This window comes from Brachycentrus maculatus, unplaced genomic scaffold (genome assembly GCF_059751285.1).
Source record: "Brachycentrus maculatus isolate JH-2025_06_01 unplaced genomic scaffold, ASM5975128v1 h1tg000032l, whole genome shotgun sequence".
In the NCBI taxonomy this organism is placed as follows: Eukaryota; Metazoa; Arthropoda; class Insecta; order Trichoptera; family Brachycentridae; genus Brachycentrus; species Brachycentrus maculatus.
This window is the reverse complement of record NW_028280786.1, coordinates 1,567,501-1,588,097: the sequence shown is the minus strand read 5'-3', so window position 1 is coordinate 1,588,097 and position 20,597 is coordinate 1,567,501. Positions and strand designations below refer to the sequence as shown.

The 20,597-nt window shown below is 33.2% G+C and overlaps 3 protein-coding genes across 5 annotated transcripts in view; 1 reads left to right on the top strand and 2 right to left on the bottom strand.

Annotated features, from left to right (window-relative positions):
* Positions 1 to 2,435: 2,435 nt before the first annotated feature.
* Positions 2,436 to 8,543, bottom strand: LOC148312815 (centromere protein S-like). 3 transcript variants are annotated; one of them, XM_088273278.1, is made up of 4 exons: positions 5,849 to 8,543; positions 5,020 to 5,177; positions 3,603 to 3,669; positions 2,436 to 2,862 (listed from the first exon to the last, which is right to left on the bottom strand). In XM_088273278.1, exons 1-4 carry the CDS (start codon positions 5,876 to 5,878, stop codon positions 2,605 to 2,607), a joined length of 513 nt encoding a protein of 170 aa, XP_088129404.1. In that variant the 5' UTR covers positions 5,879 to 8,543; the 3' UTR covers positions 2,436 to 2,604. The 3 variants fall into 3 exon arrangements, with proteins under 3 accessions (XP_088129404.1, XP_088129410.1, XP_088129418.1); XM_088273284.1 differs by lacking the exon at positions 5,849 to 8,543 and adding an exon at positions 5,256 to 5,724; XM_088273292.1 differs by lacking the exons at positions 5,020 to 5,177; positions 5,849 to 8,543 and adding an exon at positions 5,256 to 5,659.
* Positions 8,544 to 9,061: 518 nt separating this feature from the next.
* On the bottom strand, positions 9,062 to 18,168 carry 128up (GTP-binding protein 128up). Its single transcript, XM_088273265.1, has 7 exons — positions 17,980 to 18,168; positions 17,752 to 17,872; positions 16,747 to 16,922; positions 14,517 to 14,756; positions 12,666 to 12,834; positions 11,479 to 11,731; positions 9,062 to 10,703 (listed from the first exon to the last, which is right to left on the bottom strand). The coding sequence occupies exons 1-7, from the start codon at positions 18,019 to 18,021 to the stop codon at positions 10,601 to 10,603; spliced, it is 1,104 nt and encodes a 367-aa protein (XP_088129391.1). The 5' UTR covers positions 18,022 to 18,168; the 3' UTR covers positions 9,062 to 10,600.
* A 1,389-nt stretch (positions 18,169 to 19,557) lies between these two features.
* The window catches only part of LOC148312813 (uncharacterized), a 163,325-nt gene continuing 162,285 nt past the window's right edge, over positions 19,558 to 20,597 (top strand). The window contains exon 1 of the mRNA XM_088273431.1: positions 19,558 to 19,764. The gene's annotated coding sequence lies outside the window, so the exon portion shown is untranslated. The remainder of the gene's footprint in view (positions 19,765 to 20,597) is intronic.

Sequence of the window (20,597 nt, the reverse complement as noted above, 5' to 3'; positions counted from 1 at the left end):
TTTCTCGGATGCTGGAAATTATTTTTTTAGAATCTATATAGAAAGAATATTTAAAAAAATTAACTCCTTACCTTTCAACAACCTTTTTATTTTCAAACCCATAGATTTATTTCGGAGAAAAACGTATTTTTTCAATACCAAAACTGTATTTTTAACCAAAAAATTCATGTTCCTTAAATGTTACCTGACTTTAATGAAAATTAAGTTACGATTTATCGTATATTGGGCCTTAATTTTGACGAATGTAGAGTTCCATCGTATTTACACTAACGCCTGGTCATTACGCAATATATCTAACACATGATTTCACAAACTATGGGTCGCGACCCACTGGTCGTGGCCCTCGCCACTGTATACGTGAATTTAAAAAAAAATAGGAAGTGATAAATTTGTTATTTTATGCGGCTATTTATTCCCTCCTTTTTCAAAGACAGCTAAGAGGTGGGTCCCAAGATTGGAAATTTTTCGTAGATGGGTGGGAATCCAGTCAACTTTGGGAACCTATGATCTAACACATTCGACGCGTTGTCGGTAAGAAGTAGGTATAGTAGATTCATTATGCATAAAACAATAACTATTCGAATTGCCAACACTTTCTCTAACGGCTGGGTAGTTCAATGTGTGAAATTACGTTTGCATCTCAAGCATGGATCATTTGTTGTTAAATAGAGCATGCTGCACAGTGTGGAAATTAACTGTTATGCTCTGTGCTGCCTCTCATTGTGATAGCGTAATTGTTCGAGTGTCATTTGCGTTTTGGCATACGATCAAATCTAGTAACTGCGCGATCTGCGTGCATCGTGAATGCAGTTTGTCGCCGAGCTATTGCGAGTTCTTAATGCCTCCTTAATGTCCTTGCCATCATCATATCTCCTCATTAAATGCGGCCACATATCACGTTTATTAGCCGTTGTCTTATTTTAATTATCTTTGCAACACACATCGGCTCGAGGGTCATAAACCTTGTATAATTTAATAATGCAGGCTACATGAATATTATTATAACTATGCACCAGCCATTTTAATTTATTAAGCACGAGACGTGATCTAAACTATTCGAAAATCGATATTAATATACATAAATATAAATAGGATGGCACAAAATTTTTCACCATTGAAAGATGCTATAATTTTTGCAAATGGCGTAGTACGTCAATCATATTTGACATTTCGCTCACGAAGCTTTTATCTCCTTTTGAAAAATATTTAGTATATTTAAAAAAATAATCAAACAATACATTTTCTTCAAAATGCAAAAATAACACTTTCTGCCCTGTAGCGGGAATTATTAAGTTAAAAATATTTCACTTTTGCTGTACATTTTCTGGGCAATCCGAAAACATGCACAACAGAAAATTGACGATTTTTGAAATAAGACGTTGTTGAAAGGAGTGAACGATTTGTGAACTAGACAGCTGCTCGGCTGTCCAAATTTAAAACACAGTAAGGGATATTTTTTGGTAGTACGTTTTTTTTGCATTTTTGGACTAAGTAGAGTCTACTTAGTCCATAAATGCAAAAAAACGTACGACAAAAAAATGTACCTTACTGTGTTTTAAATTTGGACAGCCGAGCTGCATATAACACTAAAAAGCACATCGTTTTTCAATATTCAGATCGTTATCTCCATAGGTCTCAAAATGACGCCCGGTGCGTTCTTCCCATTTTTTTAAATTACCTAACGTCCAAGTGATTATGAAATCTGGCTAAGGCTTATGCAACACCGCTTATCATGACCCTACTCAGGCTTCAATTTTTTTAAGTTTCATAGCCTATGCCTACTCGTGAGTGGATTTACTCTTTATGTTTAAAGTATTTTAAGTGACTTATAATCCAAATTTTCATTTTAAAAAGGCTGCTTCTTAGCGCAAACGATAACAGACCTTAAAGCAGAGCTGGTCCAACAATACCCGGACGAGTTTGGTGAATTTCCAGAGAAAAAAATCACGCGTCAAGTTATTTATTTCGTATTTGTAAATAGGAAAAAATAATAAGTGAAAAATATCTCTTATCACTGAAAAAGGGATCTTCTTTCCTTCTCCGTTTTATCCATCATTACTGAGGGTTGTGTGACCCTTGTAGAAGCAATGACTCTTCTCTAGTTATCCCTTGACTGCACTGCACGTAGCGCTCCAACCACCGAGATGCCTGCTGCTGCCTTAACTTTATCGGTCCATCGTGTAGGGATCTTCCTCTCCAGGCTACCGATCGACTTGCTAGTGCGTCTAGCTGTCTTCTTTACTTGATACTAAAATTCCACCTCCCGTTCTTGGAACTATGCTTTAACTTATTTATTTATATAGTTCTTTATTCTATACTTTAAAAAAGACAATGCTAGTAATCTTATAAAACAGCAACTATATTCTCAACAACAATCTCACCTTAAGCTCAATATACTGCCATCTTGTGAAGAAATATAGAACTAAAATAAAACATTTTATTTTTGATAATAGATTTAATGCAAAACCAATCAAATATAAATTAAAAAATGAGATGAATGATATTGTACATTTTTATTATTTCAAGATTCAATCTTATTTTATTATTTCATCATTACTCATAGTTCAATAAAACTTATTATTTTATAATATCATAGTTTGTAGGTTATGTAAGGTCAACTGTATCATCCAAGTCCATATATTGTTCTTTCTCAGCATTCTTCTTAATTTTTTCACTAAGCATTTGAATAAGAGGGGAAGCTTTCTCCATGGCCTTCTTTTCGGGAGACGTTACCGCAGTGGAACTTGTACCGGGTTGAGGGTTCAACGCAAAGACTGGAGGTAATGCGCCTTTCTTCCTTTTAGGTTCTTTACTCCCCGTAAATGCAGAATTTTCTTCAGCCAACTGCGCTATGTGTTCCTTCTAAAATAATATTAATAATATGGAGACGAATACTATTTAAAGGAGAGAGTCAAGCCAAATTAAAGAAATAAATCACTGGAAAGGAAGGTATGAAATATCTAATATATCACAATATCAAAACTAATTCATGTAAAATTTATCGTTGATATAAATTGCAAAGGGTGGCAATCTATGTGATACCAGTTTCAAAGTTAGGCAATTTTAATAACCGTGTCATAGTACCGCTCTTAACACACTATGGACGGGAAAGGTGTTTCTACCCATTCGGTCGATCGATGTTTAAGGACAGGAAGGGTATTTTTACCTTCTGCGCTGGCTCATTTAAAGTCAGAAGAGAATAAATTATATATTTAATGCTTTAATATTATGTACCAATCTCTTTGTTAAAGTCGTAACATGTACATAATTATCAAATCCCGTCACCAGCGCTCCGCAGGCGTAAAAAACACCCATCCAAAATGTATTAATACTATAAGGATGGGACAGGTATTTCTACCCATTTGGTCGATTGATGCTTAAGAATGCAAAGGGCATTTTTACCTTTTGCGCAAGCCTCATTTCAAATTCAGAATAAAAGGAATTGCTTAATGCTTTTATATGAATATTATGTACCAATCTCTTTCTTAAGGTCTAAAGTATATGTAGATAATTATCACATCCCGTCACCAGCGGTCCGCAGGTGTAAAAAATACCTGTCTCAAATGTGTTAACTAATGATATTTTTATTGAAAGAATCTTACCAGTGATGGATTTCGTCTTACCAAAAGTTTAACATCTTCAGCGGTAATTGTACTCCTTTTGGCATGCCTACAAGAACAAAACTGAATTAAAATTAATTATATTGTTGTTTAACTCATTTTGCACGAAAAATGTATGTACTGCCTGAATTATTAAACAAAACCGATGCCTGTACTTTGTAAAATTCGATATTTTGAAGTCAATAAAGAATTAAGGAAACTAATACAGTGGACCCCGGAAATCTGAACTAATTGGGGCTGTGGCCTGTTTGGATTTGTTAATGTTCAGATAAGCCAAAAAATTCGTAATATAGTACATACATAATACTTTACACTACAGTAGTTATGTTAGTCCGCCTCCGTAGTGCAATGATCTGCACGATTGGCTACCGTTCTAGAGGTCTCAGGTTCAATTCCCAGGAGAGGGTCAAATAAATATAAATGATTTTTTCATTTCTATATTAATTCAATATTACCCTGGACAGGTACCTGAAGCAAAGGGCTAATCACCTTCCCTTCATGTGTTAACGATCAAAATAACACCACTCTTATATGATGCAGTACCCTATGCACCAGTGGATGCGGATAAGTGTTTGAAGAAGAAGTTACGTTATATGCGCTGCCCTATACAACATTTCTCTTAAGGTATATGGGACATTATTTGCAACTTTTTACATTTTAATATAATATTATAGTACTTGAGTAGCAAAACAGATACAGTACTGTAAACTTGATTAACTTTAATTAAATAATTTTTAAACAAAATTAGGTTACATGTTAAATAAAAAAAACTGACGCCTTCGAAATGTGGTGTTGAAGGCGCATGCTCCGAATTCTATAGACAGCTAGACGCGCCAATGAGTCCATTTGCCAGGAACTACGTTTAGATGGCTTAACTCTGGCCATTGTCTGTACCCGACGGATTCTCCAGTTCTTTGGACACATTGCGCGTGGCATCGAGAATAGCCTGGATTGACTAGTTGTGATCGGTAGCCTGGAGGGGAAGAGAGAGAGAGGAAGATCCCCACACGATGGACCGATCAAATGAAGGGAGCAGCAGGCACCTCAGTGGTTGGAGCGCTACGTGCACAGTCAAGGGATAACTGGAGAAGAGTCATTGCTTCCATGAGGGTCACAACCGTCAGTAATGAGGAACAAGACGGAGAGGAAGGTTAGATATAATAATTTTATGCAATAATAAATTTCTCCTTCAGTCTTTGCGTGTTTTTTTTAATGTTTTCCTACGAATGTTTTTCTTCAAAATTTGTTCGGATTTCCAGGGCTCGGATTTCCACTGTATTATGATATTGCTTTGTTTAACAATCAAAGATAATTTCTAGCAATCGCCTGACAACAAGTTCTTTTTTTACTCAACATCATTCGTTAATTAATTTACAATTATGTATTAAGGAGAACATACTTAGCAAAACATTCCAAATCACCTCCAATAAGATGTAATGTTTTCCAGAGAAATTCAGCTATTAACTCCATTGCTGGAATATTAATCTCCATTCCAACACAGTGCGTACATTCCTGACATATATTCCGAACATCCTTATGCAGTGTCATTCGATTCTTCTGTAAATTCATAGGTTGTTAAGGGATAAATATTTAGGAGTTGGAATTCGATAATGTTATAATAATTGTTTTACTTACCTGTTCATTAGTTAAATTTTCGACCATGTCTAAAAGCTTAGAGATATTTTTCTTAAGATAAAATCTTTTATCACGAAATATCAAATTAATGGAATCAGAAGTTCAGATATCCCGCGAATCCCTGATAAACTCACAGACTAGATAAACTGTCAATGTCATTCAACAAATATTTTTGAACTATCAGTGCTGCCAGCCATCAGAATAAAATAAAAATTATTTATGGGATTTACGTATCTTATTCGACTTAGGAGCTGTGCGGAAGTGTGGCCGTACATGGTCGTCCAAACAAGACTTTCCTCAAAGAAGTATGCGCGTACATGAATGTCCGCATTTATGATTAAAATCCGGTGACACTTATTTATGAAATGGCACTTTCTGGTATTTGTGGTTGTATTCAAACACTAAAACTACACTTCATTATTTTTCCGTTTTACCCACAACATTTTACTGAGAACAAAATTTGTGTGACGTCATTGTGATGACGTTGTCAAAGAAAACCCATCGATAATTTAGAGACAAAACACATTTACAGGTGAAAATATGTAGCTTATGGCATTGCTTATGATAATAATAATAAAATAGAAAAAACTCACCACCGGACAGGTTAAATATTTGTCTAACATCCCTTAGCAGTTTTTAAGTCATTTTTTAAGAAGGTAAAATTTCTCTAGATGCAAAACCACTGTCGAACCCCAAAAACTAATGTGGATAATTTGTTCTATTCTTCTTTATTTGTTGATCTGTGTTGGCCAATACCGATTTGTTGGTCAGCCAACCATTGAAACATAACCATGATCATACAGTCTATGATCTATGGAATATTTGATCTATGATCAGAGACGTCAAACGTCGCTGTTTGAAGTTTATTACAACTGTTATTATATTATGTTTGTTTATTGTAACATTGTAAAAATTTGCTCTATCAATTATGTAACTACGATGAAAAATTAAATTAGCAATTACTGTGTATTTATTTTAAGGCACGCACGTTGATTACTTTGGTCAAAACCGAAGATAATACTTATTTAGCGCAACAAAACAAAATATCTCTTTGACTGATATTTCGAAGAAATAATGTCTATCTCAAAAAATAATGCGATCGTTCCCATCTTCGGATCATCGGCGAAACTCCCTGGGAATGTTCTGCCCACTTATGAGGATATGATGAAATGTTATTTGTGGATTTTTAACAATTGTGGAAAAGAACACCTACAGCATCAAGGAACTTACACCACAAACCAAGTCGCATTATGTTTAGATTTCGTTTGGAAAAAGACTTCGATTCCGACTGTTTCATATACGCGTGTTTCTCAAAAAATTAAAAACTATTACGAGTCTTACAAATCAATAAAAAAAAGCTACAATCAACCTATAAGTAATTCTGTAACTTACAAGAATAGAGTTAAAAAGTTCCACCATGACAGTAAAAAGCTTTTTGATATTGCTGCGTGCAAATGTAAAAATGCTTCCAGTTGTAATTGTGACGAATCGCGAAAAATTCCTCCTCATGAAGTAGAATTTTTAAATGACCAACGAAATGAAAGGAAACTAATTATAACTAATGTAACTTCTACATCAACAAATGATGTACAACAATTTATTAAAGAAGAATTCAAAATAGAACCACTGGATGAAGATATACAATTTGACTTTGAAAATGATGAAGGGAATTCCCCAAAACATGATATATTTGATGACAATTGTGCATCAGAGAAGTCTGTCGAACTTTGGAAAATGCCGGATTGTTTTCCTGATAACCTGATATCTGATTATATACCAAACTTCAGCGATAACTTCCCATTAGCTGCAAAAGTTATCCAAAACTTTGGTTTATCAGAAACTGTGGGAGCTGCTGTAATATCTGCCACACTTCATGATTTTGGATTAACAAGTAATTCGAGTAACCCTTCTACCATAGATAATAATATTATAAACTGTGTATATTCAAAGAAAAGGAAAATGTAAAGAAATATTGCCACCAAATGTCTTAAAATTGTTATTTTGTAATTAAATCTTATCCATATAATAGGAAAGAAAAGAAACCACCTGTGTCATAATTTTAATTTTTACAATTTTGGTGATATTTCTCTAACTTTATCTAAAAAAAAATCAGGCTCATTATGTTACGGCACTTGACTGGAAATAAGAAATAAACCTGTTGAATAATTCAAAACAGAGTTACTGATAATGTTTTATGTAGTAAAGAAATTTAGGAAAGATTCAACCCCTTATCCGCACCCCAATGGTGCATAGGGCACTGCATCAGATAAACGCAGTGTTATCTTGATCGTTATAACACATGAAGGAAAGGTGATCAGCCCTCCACTTAACATACCAGTCCAGGGTAATATTGAATAATAAATATTAGAGTGAAAAAATCACGTATATTTATTTGACCCCCCCCTGGGAATCGAACCCGGGACCTCCAGAACGGCAGCCTAGCGTACTGACCATTTAACTACGGAGGCGGACAAGGAAAGATTACCTTTATAAGAATGCCATGGAAGACGAAGTAACTCTGGTGTCAAACGAGGATCGGTCTCCAAAAATCTTCCGATAATACTATGTACTAAGATTTTGACCATTTTACATAAGGCAATGGTATAGAAGCCAGCTTTTGGCAGTTTTGATACTATTACAAAGCAATAACATGATATAGGTATTTAGTACTATAATTGTCAAGGTTAAAAGAATTAACTTTACACCTTCACAAATCTATCAGTCTGCATTGTGGAAAAAGGAATTAACTTTACATCTAGGCAAATCTATCAGTCTGTGGCATTGTGGAAAAATAATTAACTTTACATCAAGGCAAATCTATCGGTCTGTGGCATTGTTTGGCAGTCGTATCATTTAATAAATAAAAACATTCCACCTTACATAAAGTCACATTTGATCAATGTTCTGCATCCAACATTGATTTCGACACTGCAACCAATGTAAGAAAAATAATAATTTGGTATGTAAATAAATAATAAATTAATGGTTATTTATTTTTACATGCACCCCAAACCTGCAGTTCTATCCCTAAATCAACTGCTTTTATTAAGGTGGAGACTGACCGGAGCATTTCGTCATAACATCACTCGCGGCGAGCATCCGAAACTATGGATGGAGCACTCGGCTCGCTGTACTGACTGCCTGGATGCTCGCATCGTAACATGTTACGTTACGACGAAATGCTCCGGTCAGTCTTCACCCTTGGATGTTTTGTTTTGAGTTATTTGGTTTATCCCAAAGTTACAATTATCTTGAACCATTCAAATATATTTGTCGCTTAATAAAAACACTTTTTAAAATGATAATTATTCATCAACTTTTTATTTATCAGCTTTCCAAATTCTGTCGTCTATCTGCTCTTATATTGTGAAGCAAATTTTTTAAATGTAAAAAATATTTTTTTACAAATCATTGATCAATTAGTAATAAGTTACTTAATTAAAATAAAACAATAATGAACATCTGAAAGTATCATGTAAGTAAAGGACCAGGATGGCTGGATTAAATAGTGTTGGTAGGTATACACACTCTCGTAGTAAATAAAAAATCATCAAAGGTCGCAAAGATGAATAAGCCAAATCTATTGATAGATATACATAATAATAATAGCTACACCATCAATCCCGCCAACCTCAAGGTGGCGTTCAATTGATCTTTGTGCCTCCTGTACTACCCTGGCTAAATTCTGTTTTTCAATGTATGTAGTATGTATTGATAACACAATATAGAAATACTATTGCAATATAAGTAACTTATTTTAAGTAAAGTTTTACTACATAAAATATGATAGGTAAATAATAAAACACTTCATGGAAAATAAAATATATTTTCACCGTAATATAAATAAATTTGCAAAGTATTCAAAGTGTACATGACGAATCCATCAAAACTGCTCATCTTTAACGAAATTATCAAAACAAAATATCTTTACAATCTAGTTCATATAAAATTTAAAACATTTTTAAACATTAACATTGAAATGTTTCAGTAAAAAGTGCAGAAAGAGTATAATGTTTTCTTAACAGTCAGTTGTAATGTCATATCACTTGGATATTTTTAAACTTAAAATGATTGTATTCTTACGTAGTTTAGTAAATTTTTATGAGTATGCATACTTGGTTAGTAAAACATTTGAGTAAAAAATCTAAATGATAAGTGCACTGACGTAAGGCTAGGATCATTAATTTTATAAACAATATCTGACAGACTTGTTTAAATCATTTTTGTATTATTAGACAATACCACCTCATAACATAAGAAAATCTAATTAAGATCGAAGTTGTCTGCCTCCGTAGTGTAATGGTCAGCTCGCTCGGCTACCGTTCTGGAGGTCCCGGGTTCGATTCCCAGGGGGGTCAAATAAATGTAAGTGATTTTTTAACTCTAATATTTATTCCATATTACCCTGGACTGGTACCTGAAGCGAAGGGCTGATCACCTTTCCTTCATGTGTTAACGATCAAGATAACACTGCGTTTATATGATGCAGTGCCCTTTGCACCATTGGGGTGCGGATAAGGGTTTGAAATGAAAGTTAAGAACATTAAATATTGTAATATTCTTTAAATTGTGCCAAAATTGAATCTTCAAATTAACAAACTTTTACTGTAGTATGTGAATGCAGGACAACAAAGGGACGTCAAAAAAGGCATTCATCTGTCACATTAAAAAAAAAATAATCTTCAAATCTTTACTTTAAATGGAATAAATTTATTTGAACAAAATAAGTCCCACAATCATTTAAATCACATGAAACTTCATGTTTACTAAATGAGACAACTGAGTAAATAGTTGACGTTTAACTAAATTATTTCATCATATCACACAGAAAAGTTTTTATGTTGTTTTTGTATAGGTTCAATATGTTATAAAGGTTTTTTAATGAGCTTAAGAAAAAAGGAAACCTTCACAGAAGAGACTTATATTATAAATATACATAATTTAACAATTTTGTGTGATTAAAATTAATCATTTACGTATTCCACTTAACACATTGTTTGCGGGAAACGCTTTAAAGCGTCTTTTACACACTGTTGGTAGAGAGCGGGAGACGCTTATAAGCGTTCTATTTGCTTACTTTTGGTAGAGCGCGAGATGCCAAAAAATATTGTTAAAATTGTAATTGGGTCTGCAGTTACTTGTGATTAGTTTACAACCTTAATTAGCATGCCAATTAGGGTCGGGGTTGATGAAAAAACCGCCCGGCAACAATGTGTTAATAACAACAAAAAAATATTTAACGAGGGGTATTGTCTTATTATTTATTAGAATTCGTTGAATAATAATTATCAGATTTTGTTTACTTCACTCGGGTAAATGTTCAATTGAATTTGATTCAGTCATTGTTAAACTTTCTTCACAATTTGCACAACATCTTCATCATTGAGAACGTGTTCTATTCCAACTTTTTGTGGCTGATGTTTGACAGACGATCCCCAAACCAACGCACTGAAATGGTAAAAAAAAATATTGATAAAAAATATACATATCTGAAAGCAAAGAAGGGTAACATTCATAAATTCAAAACCCCTTTTCTATACACATCACTTTACAAATGGAAGATTTTCCCAACTTTTTAAACCTATTGATGTTTAGGTGGAAAGACAGCTGTGAGTCAACATCCCAAGAGCTACAAGCGGAGGCACAAACAGATCCTTAGGATCTAGAAAAAGAAGAAGATGTTAAGGATCAAACCTGTCATCAACCATAGAAACATAACCTCATGCAGACCCAATGTAATAATTGTAATGGCTCTCACATTTTGCCAACCCAAAATGAGCCAAGATGTTAGGACGGTCGAGTTTAAGCCTGATTTGTTAAGGTCAAGTTTTGACATTGAGATTAAAGGGTAACTCGGGATTTGGATGATTCAGTATGTGTTCACCTGCGTAAAAAGCCAGTCTTGTCTCTGCATACCATTTTAAAAAAAAGTGTTGGAATTTGACTTTTTTAATAAATATTTTAATAATTTTTTTTAACTCCTTATCTTTCAATAACTCTTTTTTTCTCAAAACCATATATTTATTTAGAAGAAAAATTTATTTTTTCAATACAAAGATGGTATTTTAAGCAAAAAATTCAATTACGTCAAATTTTGCCTGGGTTTAAAGAAAATTAAGTTGGGATTTATCTTATATTGGGCTTTAAACATTATTTTAACCACTATTTCTCCTCAAGGAGATGGGAAAAGAATATAATTAATAGTAATTAAAAGTAAAATTACATTTTGAATTCTTTGACGATAGATCGATGTAACCGATTGCAGAAATCCTCGACAGTTGTGTGATCAACTTGCAGCACAACAGGGGAATTGTAGTCGGGAAGTTGTCCTTTGGGTTTGGTGTAGATACGGACCAGTTTCAAGTACTCCCACATCTTTTCCAGGAGGTCGTCGAAGTTCCATCGGTGGTGGGCGGAGATCGGTACACAGTGGGGTATCTTGTAAATTACGTCCAGTTCCTCGATAGATATTTGATCTACAATACAAATGTCATTTGAATATCGTATGTTATAATAAAAACTATAGCGCATTATAGTGTGTATTGAAAAAAAAACCCATATCAATCATATAATGCTGTACATCAGAGCTCAAGCCGAATTGATATGTTTTATTTCCCAAATTCAAATAAGTAGCAGTCTTTTTTTCATCATCATCATCAAACCCTTATTCACATCCCAATGGTGCATAGGGCACTGCATCATATGAACGAAGTGTTAACTTGATCAATAACATATGAAGGAATGGTTATCAGCCCTGCGCTTTGGGTACCAGTTCAGGGTGATGCTGAATAAATATTGGAGTGAAAAAAAATCACTTATATGTATTTGACCCCCCCTGCTGGGAATTGAACCCGGGACCTCCATAACGGTAGCTGAGCGTGCTGACCATTATACGATGGAAGCGAAAAAAAAATATTTTAATGTAAAGTGGTCTTATGAATGTAAAGTTAAATAACAATCTCCTTATCATTTATTGTTCCCTTTGTGTAATACCACTTTAAAAAACACTACTTCATGACTACCGGTTTCGGAATAATCATTCCATCATCAGGTCAAATGTAGACATTTACAGTAGTCTACATTTCATCCGATAATGGAATGATTATTATTTGTAGTCTATATTTGACCTATCCTAAATGGATTTAGTATTTGGTAAGGGAATGTAATTAATTATGAGTGTTTTAATGTTTTTAGTGTTTTAGAATTTAATAAACCCTGATGATGACAAGGTTATTGTCGAAACCGGTAGGCTAAAGTGTACTAATAATAAAAAAGTGGTTACAACAAAGTTGTTTAATTTTATAAAGTTCATAAAATGTGCCACAAAGTATCTGCGAAAAACATTCAAGAAAAAGCACATTTATTATTCATTGATTAGATGAAATATTGTAACGTAGAATGGAAACAAACCTATTTTGTTAAGAAGATAGATGCAGGGGATATAGATTCTATTTCCTTCAATAACGTCAATTAAATCATCACTTGTTGCATCGTACCGCAACGTGATATCTGCATTGTGGATTTTGTACTCAGATAGGATTGACCTCACTAAGTCAAGGTCTAATTCTGTCTGTGGACACTGAAAAGATAACAAAACAAACAATGTCAAAATAGGGAGAAAAAAAACAAACTTCTCCAGATAAATGGATAAAAAAATATTAACATTTACAAACTTTTACAAAACACGTCACAAATTAGGATGAGAGAAAATCCCCAAAAATATTAAATAAGAAAAAGTAAAGTATCTCAATAGCATCTTTCATCAGGGCTGACACATTATCAGAAACATTGGCAAGAACTGCTTATCGCTCACTCCTTTCAAGAACGTCATAAATCAAAAAACTTGATTTTCTAGGAAAATGTTTTTGAAGTTTAAAAATGTAATACAATGTATTAAAAATAAACGTCAAGCCACTTATTGAACTTGAACTGTGCAACTAATCTTGTTAGGTAAAACCTGAAGGTTTTTTTTCCATTTGAAAAATATTTAGTTTATTTAAAAACATAATTAAACAATACTTTTTTTAAAAAATGAAAAACCAACAATTTCTGCCCTGTAGCGGGTAAATATTTTATTTTTAAAGTTAAAAATATGCCGGTTTTGCTGGGATATAGTACATTTCCTTGGCATTCCGAAAACATGTACAACTAAAAATCGACAATTTTTGATTTATGACGTTCTTGAAAGGAGTGAGCGTTATGGTATCCGGCATAAAAATACAAAAAAACTAAAAATATCTGAAGGGCTATTTGGTATGTGACAGGTAATAAAAGAAATTCACCACGAAAAGTATACAATGATTATACATAAGTAAATATGGTGGCACATACATACATTAATGAAAAAACCGCCCGACAAGAATGTGTTAAGAGAACACGGATAGTGGTTAAAAAACTATTGTATCTCTCTCGCTGTAAGAGATGAAAATCCACCAGGCCACAATATATGATCTGAAGCTGGATACATCCATAAATGTTCATAATGACAAAAAGGGGAAAAAGCAAAATTAAAATTATATAATTTATTTATGAATTACCCATGCCTGGAGAGAAATTGACTATTTCAATGATCAGGAATAAGCCTAGGGAGAATTGAAAATTAGCCAACAAAATTTGTATTATACACTCACTACTACAGTATGGCATTGTTGGATGGGGAGGTACTTACAACAACATACTGAACTCTGTGAAAATAGTACAGAAAACAATAATTAAAGTTATTTTGAAAAAAAAATATGTATCCAACATATTATTATTTACAAAATTTCAAGTCCCAAACATAGAAGCCATTTAAAAAAAAACGCAATTTTTCAATTACTAAAGGGTGACAAATATTTGAATTAAAAAAATGTTTATCTTCGAGTTTATCTATTTAACTCCAAAATGTAATACTAAACAATTTCAACAAAACTTCAAATATTTGGGAATTAAATATTTCAATAAACTCCCTAAAGAAATTTAAAAAATAGAAAGCATAAATATTGTTAAGAAAAAAATTAATGCCCATACATATAAATCTTGAAAAAATATTTAAAAAAAACACTTTTATACCATTAATTATATAAAACATTAAACCTTGAGTGTAAGTCCCTCTCCAAGCACAAGAGCTCAGTCTCTTTTTTGGAGAGGCACAGCGAATCTAAAACTATAAGTTTGCCATATGTATAAATGTTTAGAAATTGTATTATGTTGTACTTAAAAATGTAACTATATTAAAAAAATAAAAAAAAATAAAAAAAAATTTAAAGAATTAGGACTCACAGTCGTGTTCAAATTAATTCCTCCCTTGTCCTTTCTCCGGTAGGATATATTGGGGGGCTGCTTGTTAAGTCTGAGGCCGAAGCCTTCCAACTCGTGTTCGAGCAGCTTCTTGTGCTGAAGCGGCTTGAGGACGTCCAGGACGATGAAGATGAGACTGCACGTGCGTGCTACGGCAATCACCTGACGACCTCGACCCTTGCCATCTTTAGCTCCCTCTATGATACCGGGCAAGTCAAGTAACTGTCAACAAGTATTAACATACATGATTATAAAACAAAGATATAAATTAGAAAATTACAAAATTAGTGTTCCAAGCGTCACTTCAAACATCATGAAGCTCGTATCAGTAATAAAACACTTGTTGGGTAATATATCCAAAATTAAACGAGGTTTATTTGATTGAATTCTACATTTATTTATGTATATGTTAATACGTGACGCGTTTCGTCTTCTTAGGACATTATCAAACACTCAATGTTTGTATGAGTTGAATTCTACATTTATTTATGTATATGTTAATACGTGACGCGTTGCGTCTTCTTAGGACATTATCAAACACTCAATGTTTGTATGAGTGTTTGATAATGTCTTAAGAAGAAACGAGTCACGTATTAACATTTACATAAATAAATGTAGAATTCAACCCAAAAAACCCGTTTAATTTAGGATATATTACCCAACAATTCAATATGGAATTCCACCAACTGTCTGCAGTTACAATAAATAAAACACTTTTAATTTTTTTAATTAATTCACTTTGACCACTCAACAGTTGAATTTTTGGTGAGAAAATTCGTCGGTGCAGGAAATTGTCACCCATAAGTCGAAATAAGACTATGCAAACACCACTGAAGTTATTCAATAAAAACAAATGGATTAATATTTGACTTGGGCAAAGCAGGACTGACGAGTTGAGTACGATTTACCCGAGCAGTGTACAGGCTCGTGAAATGCAATACAAACCTTGCCCGTGTCACACTCGGGCTAGTCAAAATGTTAAAAGGCAAAAGTGGTTAAAAGCTTATCATTTCTTGTTTTTTATTTTTTTTATTTAAGGAATAACCCGCAAACCGTCTATCTTAGATGCTTGTCTGCAGGTAGGACAGTAGGGATAGGGAAGGTAAATGTGAAAAATACATCACAAACACCCAGATTTGAATTCATTTTGCAATTGGCGGGGTTCGAACCCGCGACGCCAGTTTCGCAGTCGAGCGTCTACCCAACTAAGCCACGGTGCAGGCCTACATTTTCTGTAACTATTGTACATTTATGGCAAAATATAAAATTCAAATATACTTCTTTTTTTTAATTAAGAGGAAAACAAAATACGAATAATTCACATACATATCGTATTGTATTTACGACCCTAACAAACTTGTCAATTTAGGTACAAATAATAAGGTTCTGATGACTCACGTCTCGTGATAAATGCTAGTGATATGTTATTTATTGTTTCGGCATTCACTTTGTGGTAAAACATGATTAAATAATAAACAAAACACTCGTTTTTTACCACTTGAGTATTATATTGTTACAACTAGTTTTGAAAGTTACAGATGCTTCCATCTACGGGTTTGAATATAAACTTAAGCATTAATAAGTATAAATAATTATCTGTACTGATAGAGGTGGTGGGTGTATTTATCCTTATTAATGCTTAAGTTTATATTCAAACCCGAAACTAGTTGTTACGACTGCATTATTACAACTAGCTTCCGAAACAAGTCGTAACAATATGTAATACTCATGTGGTAATAAACAAGTGTTTTATTCATAATTTGATGCTAGTGCTTACATTCTAAATAAATCCCCATTATTTATGCATCAAGAGATAAAAGTATGCCTCCCTAGTGTAATGGTAATAGTGTAAAGAGATAAAAGTCCACCTCCGTAGTGTAATGATCAGCACGCTCGGCTACCATACTGTAGGCACCGGGTTCGATTCCCAGAGGGTCAAATAAATATTTGTGATTTTTTCACTGTAATATTTATTCAATATAACCCTGGATTGGTACCTGAAGCGGAGGGCTGTTTACCTTTCCTTCATGATGATCAAGATAACACTGCGTTTATATGATGCAGTGCCCTATGCACCATTGTTGGTGCGGATAAGGGATATAAGAAAGAGTAAGAAGAAAAAACAAGCGTTTTATTCATAATTTGATGAAAGTGCTTACGTTCTAAATAAATTACTATTATTTATGCATCTAGAGATAAAAAGATGTCTCACTTGAATCTTAGCTCCCTTATACTTGATGCACCCCGGCACGGTGGTTAGCGTGGTGAACTCGTACGCTGCCACCTCCGAGTACACCCCGGCCAACGTAGTCAGCAATGTGGACTTGCCCACTGAAGGAAACCCTACAAATCCTATTCTAGCATCTCCAGTTTTGGCCACATCAAAACCTGAAATTCACACGCATTTAAAATTTAAAATTTAGTATAATTATTATATCGGATACTGGATTATTTACCCTGCGGATGAGATGTCAATTTTAAAGGTGTCTCAACTTGATAAGCCCATCTTCTTTCATAAAAATAGGGAAGGATGATGTTTCATATCAAGTCAAGACACCTTTAAAATTGAAATAAAAATATGTATGTTAACATTGATAAAATTAATTTCGGTTTTGCCTTGAGGCATTCTTACTGAAATCACTGTTTGCCAAAATTATTCATTAGGTCCCTCTTTGTTTGTATATTTTTCGTACCCTAGCTTAGGTTAATATATTATTAAAGATCAACGTTTGAAAAAACTTATTGGTGTATTTTGGGAGCCAGGTAAATGTAGTTAGCATAATACTACAAAGGTATATCCACCGAGCAGTCCTTGTTTGAAAAATTATTCAACATTGAAATAAAGCATCTATCATCATAACTCCTATGTACTTTACTTTTACTCCTGTGTACTTATCTTTTATTACAGATTTTTAAAAGTGTATAATATTATCTATGTTTATCATCCACGGAATAGAAAGATATTGAGATTAATTTTGTCCCTTTTGTTCACTGAACTATCCAGAAATCTATAAACAATATTTTTAAATATTGTAGAACTGCTGCATTGAGCAAATTATTATATTATCAGGAGATCCAATACAAGAGTTGTGCAATACAACCTGTCTGGTAAGAAGTAAAACGTTTGTATATATATATATATAGAAAGGACATCTTCAATAGTTTAGAAGGTGAAATAGAACACAAGAAGGAGATATTATTTGTATTTTCTAGTTACCTTCTCCAGTTGCACCGCCACCTCCTTTCGGGGTGATAAGTTCTCTTCTAAGTTTAGCTAACCTGGCTTTCAACAAACCGAGATGTCCAGCTGTAGCTTTATTTTTTTGGGTTCTGGCCATCTACAATAACGAAAAAAACATTGTATTTCGATCCTAATAATAAGAATTCTAGTACAAAATCCGTACAATACGGAAAAGATGACAAGGATAACCTAAATTTTACTAACCTCCGACTCGATGCCCGCGATCTTCTCCAGTATGGTACTCATGATTGTTTATTGTAATCCTCCGAAAGACACAAATTTTAATTGATTAACAATAAATTCCACAGTTAATAGAAAAAAGAATATTTTTAAGCCGAATGTCTTGACGTATCACAAAATCGGCGGCAGCGTGTAAATCCGGCCGTGGCCGATAACTTGAATAATGAAGATTTCGTTTTTATCGGCTATATTGTTTTTTTTCGATAGATATCGCTAGTATAGACAAGGTTCAAACCAATTTGAATATGTTTCTAAAATAATCGCCAGAGTCGCCAAGTGACTATTATTGTAAAGTTAGTGAAAACTCCGCTAGGCGTCTCAACCATGCAAAATAAGAAAAGCCACGTGTAGACAAATGTATTTTTCGAGCAAGGGTGATTTCAGGGTTTGCGCAACAACCAACAACTAGGGTGACCAGCTGTTATGTTTTATAATTTCTTCTGACTCCACCGATTCTATTAAAATATTTGAAATTAAATAAAAATACCTTTGACCGTTAATCGATCATTATATTGGATACTTTTGGAAGAAATTTTTGAGAACAATTTCAAATCAAATCATATCAATCTAAGATGTTATTTTGTGGTCTCTGATTGTGTTGTCTGACTGACAGATGCTTATTATGACGTACTAAAATATATACGACCCTACTCCCCTATATCAACTAATCAAGGCATCTTAATAGTAAACTTACTCATGTTTATAGTGTCATTATTATGTTTGTTGAAAAATACATTACATTGTAACATTAGAATTACAGATATATCTACGCCAGAATACGACAAATGAATGTTACTGAAAAAAAAATGTAGTATTGTATAAAATTCACGTATTTACAACATTTTTAGTGTGTCCAAATATTTGTCCTCAAATCTGGATTATCTCCACTAAGGAGTTATTTTTAACATTTGACACATTCAAAATGTTGTAAATGAAATAACTGGTCAAATTACAAGCTACAAAAAAATCAAAACTATATTTTCAGGCGGGTCTCAAGTACGTGAATATAATTTAGAATTCGGACCTTGCATACAAATAAAAAATAAACTGAGACTCTGCTTAGTAAAAGTTTTCCTAGTTCCAACAAAGATAGCTGTTGTGAACTCGTAACTCGTTGTAACGAGATTGATCAATATATCTTGCAGTTCCAAAAAAATGAGTAATGTTGTCAATCATGGGTTGAATTGGTAAATGTTACAAGTGTGTGTGATCTCTTAACCAAATCTAAGACAGGTTTTAAGCTCTGTAAGTGCTTAGACTTCCATATTCTTCTTCATCTATGTTGAGATGTCAAACATGTAAATTAACATATCCAAAAAGCTTATTTGAACTGGCACGTACCTCATATATACCATAAGTACCACCCAGATTCAAATCTTACGCCGAGTTTTCAAATTCATCCGAGATAAAAAGTGAACTAAAGAATTTCAGGTTTTCAGTAGTGAAGTTTTCTCGAGATTTATATAAAGCGAAATGTGGTCGCCCTACCAACAACGCAGAGAGAGTAGAAAATTGTTCACTGGTTGCTTGCTAGGTTCTGTCAGTTTACTCTCGGATGTCCGCCGGGCGGTTTGTGCGACTGCTATCCGAAAAGCGTTGCAAAAGTTTATGTGTTATTTTATATTCGTGTTCACGAAGTGTTCCGAAAAGTCGCTTTGAAGTTTCGAGACTTAACTGTTAAATAAACAATACTGACTTTAGAAATGATTAAATAATTAACGAAGTTAAAATTGGCACATACACATATAGGTACATAAATTAATCTTTGCCCTATCGAAATGAATTAGTAAAGTTTTGCTTGAATATTATGAAAAGAGATTTATACGATAATTACATCAGGAATTCAAACAAAATGTTATTTGAATGAAAATAACGGTATAATGAGCAATTTTCAGAAAAAAAGTAATGGGGTTTTAAACATATATATATTTTACAATACGCACAAACACACACACGTAAAAATATTAGCTTGCTTAAATATAAACGCGAATCTTCATAGTAAACAAAAGGAATACATATTGTTTTTGTAAAAGACAGAGTTTTTAGTTTTTTTTGTTGTATTATTATCACAAAGATTTAATTTTATACTAAATTCATATGACTAAGGGGTTCTTGATGTATAATAAAAGAGCTTGATACCTGAAATTCTGTCTCTGAATTCGTGACAATAATCACGGGACTACAGCCTAGGGACTACACGGGACACAAATGGAATATGTCATACGTTTTTAACATTCCATGTAAAAGTGATGCGTCTGTGATATAACCATGTTCATATTAACTATTAGAGTTAGAGTTAGATATAAATAATATGGGTTTTTTTTCTTTAATAAGGGTTTTCATAATATGAAATATCGTATATTATACGGTAGTAGACATTGATAATTTTGGGCTCGAATTTTGATTAGGGCTCCATCTATAAAACAAATACTTTTTTTTCTTTTTTATTATTACATAGATTAAATTATATGTTTTTTTAAAAATATATTATAATAGGTTTCCTTTAATAATAGATAGTAAAGTTAAACCGTTTCATTAATCATATATTTTCGTAAATTTGATTCGTCTTCATTATGTATATG